Genomic DNA, 12,829 nt, shown 5'->3' with positions numbered 1-12,829 from the left:
GTACATAAGCCCTAAACGATTATAAAGTGATCAGCAGCTTAACCAACTGGTCTTTAAAAAATTCTTTAACAAATGCATTGCTGTTTGTTTGTTTGTTTGTTTTGTTTTTTAAACAAAGCACTAAACCAGTCATGGCTTCAGGAATAAGCAAAAACATGTACAGTAAGTTGAAGTATTTAACTGATTTCCAGACCAACACATATACAAAAAGCATAATTTAATTTTCATCATTTTGCAGTGAGTAAGCATTAACAATGAAATTTTTAACTGTCACAAGTCTTTATGAATATCTAAAAGCCTAATACAAATATCCAAGTTATCAGTAAAGATTAGTCACTTAAAGTGTTACCGGTAAGACATTTGGTAACTCTGCATTAAATACTAACAAGCTTTCTCTAGAAGAATATTAATTTACAGTCATTCTTTCTAATAAATTTTTGTACAGTAAGAAAAAAAATTAGATGTGTTTTTTTGCTTCCCTTTCCCACCCAACCACCCACCTAGTTTTGCTCTCACACTGAGGTACTAGCCAAACCTGATGATAAAAATCTTCTCAACCAAGGGTCTAAGATTTCAGTTCTAGCACCCAGCTCAAATGCTCTTTGGGAATAAAATCCATGTTTTTGTACAACGTGCAAAGTGCAAGTTTCCTCCAGTGCTATTAGACGTGTGTGCTGCTAAAAACTGCCACAGAATAAAACAGTAACAATTAAGACTTTTTGATTTCCAATAGCTTTGTTACAGACCAGTGTTAGATGATGTTTATAGGAATGACAGATCAAGTAGATTATAAATCGGTGCTTATTAAGTCAGGTACTTTCTGATTTCATTAGGCCAAACCAATATTTTCACTCAAGTTCTTCAGTTTCCTCTGTGAAAAGATCAGCCAAATCCGCCACTGTCAGAACGGAGGCTTCTGACTGTTTCATGGAAGAGCTTGTGTGGCTGTGGGAAAAAATGGCATGCAGACATCAGAGAAGGAACAAGCTGTATGTGCTGAAGACAGACCACACAGGCCAGAGTCCAATAACTGTTCAGCTTTGAAGCTCAGCAGGGAAACACACTTTCCATCACGAAAAAACATACCCCGATCAGCTACTTCTCTTGCACTTTTTAAGACACTGTCGCTAGCAGTGCTCAACACCAAACACTGCAGAGGCAGCGGAACACTGAATAATCCGCTTTGCTCTCCTAACATCTAAAGGATTGGCTTCAGCTTCCAAGCATGAGGTTTGATATTACTTTCAAAACATCAGCCATCGCTGCATCACTCAATCACTGTATAATTATCAGAATTTTATAAATAATAGTAAGCGCTGAAATTGAGGAAATAATTCTTTCAAAGCTAAAGCTGAAATCTTTCATAACTACAGCCAGAGACATGCATGTAAATTTTTAGTCTTACAATCTGTAACAGACAAAAAGTTGGAAAAGTAACTAGTTTTCCTAAACTAAGGCCTCCTTCTAGCTTTGTTAGGTGTATACAACATAGTTAAGAGGTATTATACAAACCTCTTATACTGTCTGCATAAAAAATGTAAATACCACTTTTTTATTTCCACTCCCACTCTGTCATTGCTTATAGATTTTGAAAAGATAAACACAATGAAAACTGCTTTCTGTGTCTCCACACTAGACTGACTTAAAAGTGAGCACCTGAACATCACTTGCACTGACTGCAAAACCAACCAGTGTGACACTGAACTGACAGACTAGTTTTGTAGAATTCAGAAATAATGAAAGAATTAATGTCCTATGTTAGAGCTTATAATATATGCTGTTACTCCAGTGGCAGGCTTAGTATTACTCCATTAATTGCAATGCTTTTATACTAATGGAATACATCAACTGAAAAGATAAATCATAATACATAATATATTGAGCTTTTATGAAATAAAATATACAAAATGTAACCAAAATGTTTTCCAGAGAAAGACAATACCTTAAGCTTCAACTTACTGGAACCAGGTTAAAAGATCAATTTTTCAAGTCTTAAAGCTTTTCATCAACCAAAACCATTTGAAGGAGAACATTTGAAATTTATATATAAAATATGCATACTTAACTGTAATAAAAGTATGGTTGACAGCCACCTTTTCATTTTCAGTGCAATAATGATGTTGAAAAAAAAATAAAAATACAATACCTTCTATCTACAGTTTTCAGCATAGTCTGCATTCTCTCTTCTATTGTTGCTTTTATCAGGAACCTATGAACAATGGTAGATCTGCATGTGTTTAAAAAAAGAAAACAAGATCAGAAGTGAGCACAAGTTATGCTGTACTGTCAAAGTTCAAGAGAACATTTCTGTCTCACACTAATTATTGTAAGAGTGCTGAAAAAACACCACTGTATTTTAAGAAAGCAAACATACAAGGTGTTTAAGACCTTCCACTGACATTTAGGGATACTTAGTGCCTCCCAGAGCACACACTTCCATTTGGCTGGATCACATACTAAATGAACACAAGCTATATAAGCCAAATTCCTAAGGCAGATGCTGGGCAAAGTTCTGCTTTCTGTGTCCCTACTACAAACAAACAGTCCTCAAGAGCCCAACCTGTTGTTTCAAGAAATTACTTTGGTCCACTGGTTATATACGATGTTTATACTGCATTGTCACAAGTCACTCCAAGAGACAGAGCTCAATGCGATGGATAATTAAAGCTCATTCCCAGAGTTTTAACAATCAGTTTTGCCTTGAAGATGGCAAAATACTACATTTTTTTTTAAGTCATCCGTAAACATGAAATTGTAAACACCAGTAAAACATAAAAACCAAAATGTCAATAAACGTAAAAAATGAGAACTTAATTTGCAAAATAAAATTTCAAAAAGAAAGATGTAATTAAAAAAAAGAAAGCAATGTCAAGCAGAAGAAAGTGAAATGGAAAAGAGCTCCAAAGATAAAACTGGGAAAAAAAAAAGAAGAAAAAAAAAATCAATCCAGGCTCCCCAATATAAATATTTTTCAATATATGAACCCTTCAAAGTGCTCTGTTTGGTTTTCAGATCTTAAGTTGAAACTTTGGCAGGTAATTTTACACAAGAGGAATTTCAGGGGATACTCAGTCATCCAGAGGAAAAGCACTACCTAAAAAAGAGAGAAGTAAATAAGAACTCAACTGAACTGGTAACAGTTGCACCAGTGAAACTAAACGTGCTCACGGTACTTATTTTTCAAACAGACCTCACTGAAGTCTTATTCTTAAGAAGTACAACACACATTCTTGCTGGTTTTAATGCAAGGTTTTTGCCAGACCTTTTGTGCCAGCATCATGTAAAACTATAATGCAGGCTGTTGCAACTGATCTTTCTAATGTCCTCACAGCTAATTCAACATCTTTACCAAATACCCACCTCTTCTTAAACATTCTTTCACATACATACTCATTCATGCCCTCTCACTTTGCCTCCATTTCCAGAACACAAACCCCAGTATTATTCTAGAATATTATTATTCCAGAATTGATTCCAGCTGTTTTTCTCACTCATGTACAGGGGATTTTTATTATTTTTTCAAGTGACATGGAACCTAAGGAAAAAATATAGATCTTATCCATTCAGAACAAACTTTCCAAAACCTTTGTTAAGTGTTCAGTATTGCCCATGTAAAATCTACAACACTGAAACAAACACAAGATATGCAAACTTATTAATCTCTTAAAAAAGATCCAGATGGGGGTGAGGGGAGAACTGTAATTTTAAAAATAATCAGTTCTAACAAGTGTGTGCTATAAATTTCTTTAAAAACAAAAATCCAACCAAACAAAAAAACTTCCCAACAACTTACGCAGCTCCTGATCTGGAGCTGGGAATGACCAGCTAGAAGGAGCCTCTCAAGGAACCGAGGAAGGGCTGTGCCTGACCTCAGCCACGTTGTGTATTTTCAGCAATTTTTTTTTTAATACCCTCATCTCCAAAATTGAGAAGTTCAATGAACTAGATTTATTTTGGTTCCAGTATGCAGTTCTATTCTGGATCATATCTAAACCACTCAATACAATTTAAACTCTTACTTTGTTTGGCCAATACGATGTACTCTGCCAATAGCCTGTAGCTCATGTGCAGGATTCAGAATGGGTTCCACAAGCAGAACGTGAGTCGCTTCGATGATATTTAGTCCATTGGAACCAGTGTGAAGAGGCAGCAGCAAAATATTGATGTTTGGATCATATTTAAATGCAGAGAGATTCTCCTAAAAGGCAAATACCACAGCAGTGTGACAGAAGTTCTGCGGAGAACGTGGGGGGCATCTCTATATTTTGAAGACATTATAGCAACTACTACAGGGCCCCAGAGCAAGTCTTGCAACCTGACTAATTCAAGACCTGTCATCCCAGAACTGATACTCCACAGACATCAGGAAGGCAAGAACTTCTTGTGATGTTAATCAGTGTGCCTAATCCTTAACATCCATGCCAATGCTTCTTTCTCAAAAGTGAAGGTACTATTTATCTCCAAAGGGTTTAAATTGGGGCTTTTTGTGATTATGATTTTTAGAATGCATTAGAGATCAACGCTTCTGCCAAACAAATTTGCTGCTCTTTCAGCTTCTCAAATGAAGCAATGAAGTAAAAGGATCAAAATAACTTCTATGAACTGTGATTTTCCCCACTCAAAATAATTTCAAGAAAAAGATCCTTTACATACCTGAAACTTATTAATTCCATTGATTTGAGAAAAAGTCATGTTGTTGTCATACAAAGCTTTTGAAATTATGTCCAACACATCTTGCCACTGTAAAAGAAAAAAAAACACATGACACAATAAAAGTAACTCAACAAGCAGCAGTGACAACTAACATACACTTACTATCTTCTCTAAGAAAAAGTAGATAAAGACCTTTCAAAATACTAGCATTTGCAGTTTAAAAAAGGAGTTAGAAGAATATTTGTATGGCAGGAACCAAATCTTTCATAAAACTAAATAAGAAATGTAATTTAAAAGATCAGCTTGAATTAGAAAAAAAATGGGTAGGTATCACAAAACCAGTTTTACAATGTATCAAAAGTGTCTGGACATTACATTTAAAAATATCTATGATTTCTAATGCTCATATGTAAGTCTAAGTGTTTGACCTTTAAGAAAACAAACTTTTACATCTGCTGACTACAATCATTGTTCATGACCCAGTTACATGAATTGCCCTACAAATTCTCAAAACAATCACGTGGCTGTACAGAGTGATTCAACATTTTGGTAGCTAAACTAATTCCTGAAAATATTATGACTTCTTTAAACTCACACACACAAAGAGAAGACAGAAAATAGCGATTAATACCGTTGAGAAAACTAAGGATTTAGCCCCTGGGTCTTTAAATTGAATTCTCTTCAGTGTTCGGACCACAGCTTCCACTTTGGTGGAGTGACTTCCCTTTGAAAAGTCAAAGAACAGTATTAGTAAAGTACGATACTGAACAACTCCTTCCACATTCATTGTTTTATCAAATAATGTTATATTAGGACTCTTCCATATCTTACACAAATTTAAAAATCAGCAGCCTGGAGGAAGGGCAGGTTAAGCAGCACTGAACTGCTTTTATACCTCCCTTACGCACTACTATAGGATCCACGGTTTATTACAGCGTGTGCAGTACACAGAGTAACAAAGTGCCACATAGACAGAGCTGCCCAGTTCTGCAGGAGGCAGAATGGATGCCACAGCTGGGCACCTGCACCAAACATGCCAGTCAGGCCTGCTGAGGTTTAACTCAGTGGCACAATCTTGAAGGCATCTTCCAAACACATATTTAGAATTCCCTCCCTTCACACCTCTTGAAAACTGGCCATGAAAAAACCTGTCTGAATGCTACTTCTGTTGCTTTTGTTTCTGACTCTGGCAACACCAAACTCAGTACTATGAAGTTTGTTAATTATATTTAAAATAAGGAATTGGTAAGTATAATTAAATTAAGTCCTAAAGGACTGTGTGCTGCAATGAAAACATCTTCATATCCTGCATTTGGAAGTATTTCAGTGCTTAATGAAAAAAATACAACATTCTACATCTTGTCCACTTTGACTTCTGTGCTCTTCCTCTTCCCCCTAAGTCAGGAAGAGGATCCTGAGTAACAGTTCTTTAGTATCTCCATTTCCTTCAGTTATGTACTTTGTACAATAGCAACTTTACCTAATGTTTTACGGTTTTTTAAGAAGCCCTTGCTTAATTCCGTACTAGTTCTTACATGCATAGTAATTTCAAGCTGCACTAGATTTGGCTGGGCAAATATTGTTTTATTTCTGTCTGCACCTGTCCTCTGAACATTGAATTAACGATGTTGGCTCGCTACAATGACAGATCAAATTTACTGAAGTCATGCTGCTTGCAGAATTGGCGGGGAAGCATGTCAGCAGTCAAAGCACAAGTTTGGAACCAATGCTGTGCTACTTGAACATTCATATGTTATGCAGCTAAATGCATGCTCCAGAAATACATCTAGAAGACTTTCTGTAGACTCTTTTACCAAAGGCTGCAATAAGAAGTACCATTTTATTTCCCAGGGTCTTCCATGGTGATTCCAACTCTGTGTCACAGACATAGAAATAAACCAGCTTGTTTCATTACATCTGGTGCACCTGGCAGACATTAACACTGTTTCCAAAAGTCAGACAGACAATTAAAAATGCTTATGTCAGTAGGTGTTATGCTCTGCAAGGATAAATGACACATTTGCAGCCCTACGGCAGCTGTCTGCCAATCACAACCAGCTTCAGTTAGGAGATCCGAGACTAACTTTTGGTATTTCCTATGTATTCCAGAGCCATTTATGTGATTCAATTATGACAATTCTTGCTAATCTGCTCTGTCTTTTCCTCAGAGACTTTTTCTGGACCTTACCATAGGTCCTGTTTCTCCCTGCTGTAAGAGAAAGAGGCTTTAGTCACTGCTGTTGATCTTTCTACCCTTCAGACTTCCTGACTCAGGTGCTACAGATGTGACTTTGTGCAAGATCAGTCAGAAGAACTATGGCAAAGAACAGCACAATGATCAAAGTGGTCACAGTCTTTTTGCTCTCTTTTTAAAACAAGAAAACTAAGTGTGCAAACTTCTCCATCCCTCCACTTACATAATATTAGACAGACTATATTAGACTTGTCATTGAACTATTAACTAAAGCTTTCCTTCACAGCACAAATTATTTCAATTTTGTTCTCAGTATTTACGGAGAGATCAAACTGATAAAAGCACCTTTGCTATCATGAGATCTTGGTTTTCAGTCTGTCTTATAAAATATGTTACCCCACTCATCACTCACAAACCTCAGGTTTGTAACATTGTTGAATATCCAGATGAGTATCCAGATGAGTATTTATAAACTGATCAGCTAGTTCTAATTAATTACGGAACAGCACACATGAGAATCAAAACTACCCTGCAACAATGTCTCAGATGACAGGCTGGCAATACCCACTGTAATGCTGACCAGACACTGGAAGCTTTTACAGAACCAAAACATGCAGGGGTGCCAGTAATCTCTTTCTCAGTATAAAATGCTCCCATTTACAGTAGTCTCTTTGCATTTGACAAAGGCATTAACTTAACATGGTTAATGCTGGTACAATAAAGAACAAGATGTATATGACAACGGGGTCTGGGGGGGTGGTGGTGCAGAAAGAAGTACTGAATACTGAAAGAGACCAGAGGGACTGAGAAAGTTCAGATGAAAATATAAAAGCTGAATAAATCACACAGTTTTCATAGATATACTGCAAGATACTGATCTTAACCTCAGTAGTCTATAAAATACATGTTAAGTTAGTTATACTTTGTTAACCATCCTCAAAGGAACATAAGGTAGAAATTTTTTTTTTTAACAATGTTGCTTATTTTGGCAGCACCTAAACTGAAGCCACAGTAGAAACTGGTATTCCTTCTGTGTTTTATTTATGAAATCTAGTTATTCTATTTATTTTTTAATGTAATTTATGAAACATATTTGAAGTTTCCTTGTTAGAAACCAGGTGATATCTCCAGACCCTGAAGAAATCTGTTAAAAAACACCTACAAAGCGAGGTCCTAACAACCAGCACTTCAAAAATACAGCCTATTTACTCCCCCTGCTGCCACATGCCATCAACTACTTCAAATCTAATAATTTGAGTTAGGAAGCATGCACTGATAAAATGCGATTCCAGTTGTCCAGAGAGGCCAACATAACCAGTATGAATGTGGTAGCATCGGCTTCAGAACAGGCCAGCAGCCAAGCCTACCCACAAGGTTCAAGGAAACTTGTACAGATACCATAGAACTCCTTGTCAGGATATTTCATTATTACTTTTAACTATATTAACCCGATTAAAACTGTATTATAATCATATTTTAAGACAGCAGTATCATCTAAATCAAAGTACTACTAATACTAGTCTTTTACCTTTGCATTTTAGTCCAGAATCCTCTATTGTTTCCATAACTGCAATAACCACAGGTTTTTGGTTTAATACTAATCTAAAACAGATTTGTGCAAAGCAAAAAAGTACCTATGCACTACATATGTGTCAGTATTGCTAAAGACTCATGGAGATGCTGCCCCTTCCTCCATCTCTGCCTTTAACCCAATGAAAACCTTGTTAACAAGAAAAGTAACAATTAAGTAACAAGTTATCAAGAAACAGTCCAATCAGGACTGACCTCCTACACAATTGTGTCTAGAGGTTCATTACCTATTGTCATTAGGAAGGCACACAAGTTACAAATAAAGTTTCCCCCACAGACTTGAACTTCAAGGTATCTTTTGTAGTAAGGGTGAAGTCAAGCCACAGTATTTTGCCAAGCATGAGACATACTTTATGTGCATGGCTATTTTAATAAGACTTGTAGAAAATTAATTACCTTTGAAACTCAGACTATCAAGCTGTTTGAAATTATCTAATAGGTTGCTAAATTAACGGAGAAGTATAAGATAGTACAATGAAAAGACCTTGTCTCCTTAGAAAGCCAGGCTAAAAGGGACACAAAGTCACAGCGGAAAATAGAGTCTTCAACAGAGCTGGACAATGTCAGTGACAAGCCTTGACAAAAAAACCCTGCCCAGGCAGGGAGCTGTTTTAAGATCAAAAGTCACTCTATATTCAAAAGTCATCTTGTCAGTAGGCACATGTGACCAGTCAGTGAGGCTTTAATCAAATCCCAAAGTTTAAGAAGCAGACAGGCAAGAAGCACTAGTGGTTTTTCTAAACAAAAACAAAAAAAAACACAAACCAGAAAGAATACTGTTGCAGAGTATCTAACTGCACAGGGTCAACGTTCATCTAGAACATAGGAAAAAAGCTTACACCACACAACTAGATCAAAAGATGTGAGTATGAACTTGAAGACTTTTGCTTCAGAACCACACTACTGATGATCCACTTAAAGGGAAAAGAAATGTCCCCAACATCACACTAGAGAAACCTTTCTCCAAAGTATAAATTCATCATCAAGAAGTTCCAATGAAAAGCATTGTTTTTGATAGATAATATTTTATGGGTTTAAACTCTTCAGCATCATCTCTCCTTAGCTACAAAAAGCAAAAACCACTACAACAAAAAAAAAATAATCACCTGCATAGAAACAGCATTTATTTCTACTCAGTGTCAAATGCTTAAAAAAAAAAACAAACAACCGACCAAAAAAACCTGAAGCTCAGCAAAAGCTGTCACTCCCCCTCACATCCCAAGACAGCATTACTTTAACAGATGTGTAATTTTGTCATCCATCTAGAAGGCCTTTCCTCAGGCACATTTAAAGAGTAGGTGTTAAAAAGATCCTCTTTCACATTGTTTCCTTTCGTTTTTTTTTTCCAGAACTCTTAAAAGTTATGAAAAGCCTAAGTTAAAAAAAAACTAAGCCAAACAAAAACCAAAAAGCCCACCTTTTCCTTGACAGGAAAATGTGTATCTTTCCTTGGAGAAGAGTGCAAAAACTTTGATTACACTATAAGAAAGGCCCATCATGTCCAATTCAAAAGAAAAAACTCTACCGGTTATAAACAAAACTAATAATAAAAGTGAATATACTTACAAAACTGTGTGGTAGGTTTGCCTGCAGTAAATGCAGTATGCAACAAAACACAACGCTTACACATTGCTGAAAGCTTGGGCGACAAAGCTCACTAACTACATACCTTTACAGGGATATCATCCTCCTGATTTGCAGTTTCTGCAGTGAAGACATATGATATTTCTTTATGAGATGTTGTCTGCCTGCAAATGGCACATTTAATTGAGCTCCGTCGGGTGCCAACGCTGTACTGCTCTATGATGATAGCTACACACTCATTACAAAAACAGTGTCCGCACGTCAGCACTGCCCACTATGCAGAGAATTAAAAAACAACAAAACAAATCAGTTTTGGATCAATGCGAAAGAAAAGTGGTATACTAATATGTGATAAATTACATTTTCACAGAAACACTTTCACGAAACTCAGATTAAAATGGAAGAATTTTAGAATTTTTGGTACTCTAGCTGTTAAAAAGCATGGACTTCAAAGTTCTCGAACACAAAGATTCATGTTCCACAGTAGGTCTCTATTTATTGTTTATTTTTTGTATTTTCCCAGTTTTAAACTTGAAGACATTACAGTCTAAATTTCTATGAAGAATTATTCTTAATACATAGGTTAAGTACAGAGATTACATATTTACAATGTCTAAAAAGACCCACACATTTTCCCTCTGTAAAAATCTTTATCAATATGTTCTACTGGATCAGTCTTTATTTTAAAAGTCTGAAAGTGCTTTAATGTTTAGATCTTGTTCAGCCTTAGACAACGTTTTTGGATTTAAGAAGAAAAAAGGATTTAGAACAAAGAATATTTATATTTTTTTGACATAATGAATTCAAAACAAAAGACCACCCTGCAGAAGCTGTCTTTCCTTTAGGGGCCTGAAACATCTATGGGTCAGCCTTGACCTTCCTTAAGAGAGAAGTAATCTGTAAATCAATGTTTTTGCACCTAGAAATAAGGGCTTACTCTGTACTTGTCTGTTCTATAGGCCATTCTAGGAGAAAAAAATAAATTAGTTTTCATGGGTCCAAGTAGCAGAGGGAACTGACTAAATGACTGATTATCAAGTGAAAGATCATATAAGCTTTGTAAGGTCCTTTCAACCACACAGCAATGGGATGCAAAGTTCCTTGTAACATGATGGCTGCTATCATCAGAAGTGGCAGTCTCAGCCAAAGTTAAAGAAAACAGAGTTTTTCCTTTCAGTGAGCTCCTCTAGCTCAGAGATGAAGCATCACGGCAGTTAACAGAGCAAGCAATTGTTCTCTGTAAAAAACCTCTATTGTCCTCAGAAGAAGAACATAGAGGGGATTTTGGAAACATGGTGCGACACTGGTTCATACTTAAACATAAAACTAACAGAAGCTAAAACACCTTAAAATAGCTACCCTAAAAAACCGAAAGTGCCAAATTAGTTTGACCATACAGGAGTCCTTTCAGGTTTTTACTTAATGCATGGTAGGTGAAGTATTAACTACGGTTTTTTACTTTATGATATAGATCAGTTTTGATTAAATCTCACTCCTGCAATTCAGGAGGTAAGTGGTGGGGAAAGAAATCCAGGCTGCAAGTCTTTATTCTGCTGTTTTTTACTACTGTTTAAGTAGCTAATATCAATTTCTTTAGAGTCTATAAGAAAAGTACTATCAACAAGAGCAGTTACAGTAAAACTCTATCGTACTGCAGAAGCTTATCTATTTCTTCATTCTGTTAGCTTATGAACAGCAAAGAATTTATTTTCTGACAAAAGGATGAAAGCAAAACTTCAGCGTTACAAAACAATCAGCAACACACATTTTTGGAACACTTCTGTCAAAACACTTGAGCATTGATGTCAACAGCTAAAGGCAGTAGAGGCGCTTGCAACTGTATAAGACGTTATTTCAGGGGAGAGGCTGTTACATCACAGGAATGGGCCTTTTTCTCTTGTTTCAATACAATGTTCGTTTAAAATCAAAGGTTGAAGATTTGACACACAACTGACTCAGACCTAGGTAAAAATGTTCTAAAACCAAAATGTGCTGACTAAATATCTTACCTGTTTCCCCAGCTGATGTGCACAGATCGGACATGGTTCAGGGTTAACTCCCCCAGTAGTTTTATCTTGAGACTGTAAAGCAGAAAAAAACCAAACAACTTTGTTTCAACAAAGAAAAAGTTATTCTATATTTACAACAAGCTTCTAGAAAAAGGAATAATTAAGTCCTTTAAAAAAGTGTGAGCAAATAAAAAAAACATCATTCATGAATAAATAAGTCTATCACGAGGAGTTTAAAAAATATGTAATTCACAATAAGTAAGAGAAGTACTGTTTATACTGCAATCCTTCAGATAGCATCTCCATCTCTACTATGGCTTTGAAAAATCCTTGTAAAGTACAAGCTTCAAACAAGAAACGCCTATTTTCTATCAGCTCTACATTGTTGTGAAAACACTTACATAGACTTAATTATGAACTATGTTTACTTAAGCAATTGTACTTACTTCAACACTGTGATTCAAATAACGTAACATACAGGGTATTTGTGTAGATTTTTTTACACGTATTTAACCTACAGACCTGCTTGTTTTTCTGTTTAAGAAGAAAAGCTCTTTGTAAAATAGGGTAGGTGGAGAGGTACATAATTTTACAAGGCTTCATTTAAGCATGGCCTAGTTAGTTTTAATGAAAGTTATAAACTATGAAATAGTTTTAGACAGTTAAAACTGTGCAATTAAGCAAATAGCTAAATTATATAATGTAATAATTAACGACTTTGCAGTAACAAAAAGAACTCCACACTGAATCTCAACATGTAATGAACCTTTATAGAAAATACAATTTCTTTACAATGTAA

General features: G+C 35.8%; 1 protein-coding gene across 3 annotated transcripts in view; it reads right to left on the bottom strand.

Annotated features, from left to right (window-relative positions):
* Positions 1–200: 200 nt before the first annotated feature.
* Positions 201–12,829, bottom strand: part of SHPRH (SNF2 histone linker PHD RING helicase) — a 49,686-nt gene continuing 37,057 nt past the window's right edge. For 2 of the 3 annotated variants that reach the window (XM_065057515.1, XM_065057516.1), the window contains exons 24-30: positions 12,031–12,102; positions 10,107–10,295; positions 5,285–5,377; positions 4,654–4,740; positions 4,020–4,198; positions 2,147–2,227; positions 201–945 (exon numbers count right to left, since the gene is read on the bottom strand). In XM_065057515.1, the coding sequence (XP_064913587.1) occupies positions 849–945; positions 2,147–2,227; positions 4,020–4,198; positions 4,654–4,740; positions 5,285–5,377; positions 10,107–10,295; positions 12,031–12,102 (798 nt within the window). In that variant the 3' untranslated portion in view covers positions 201–848. Of the gene's footprint in view, positions 946–2,146; positions 2,228–3,338; positions 3,536–4,019; positions 4,199–4,653; positions 4,741–5,284; positions 5,378–10,106; positions 10,296–12,030; positions 12,103–12,829 lie in introns of those variants that run through there. The other variant, XM_065057517.1, reaches the window with a different exon arrangement.

Source organism: Columba livia, chromosome 3 (assembly GCF_036013475.1).
Source record: "Columba livia isolate bColLiv1 breed racing homer chromosome 3, bColLiv1.pat.W.v2, whole genome shotgun sequence".
NCBI classification, from domain to species: Eukaryota; Metazoa; Chordata; class Aves; order Columbiformes; family Columbidae; genus Columba; species Columba livia.
Note: the sequence above shows the minus strand (reverse complement) of the source record. Positions and strands in the feature narration are given on the sequence as shown.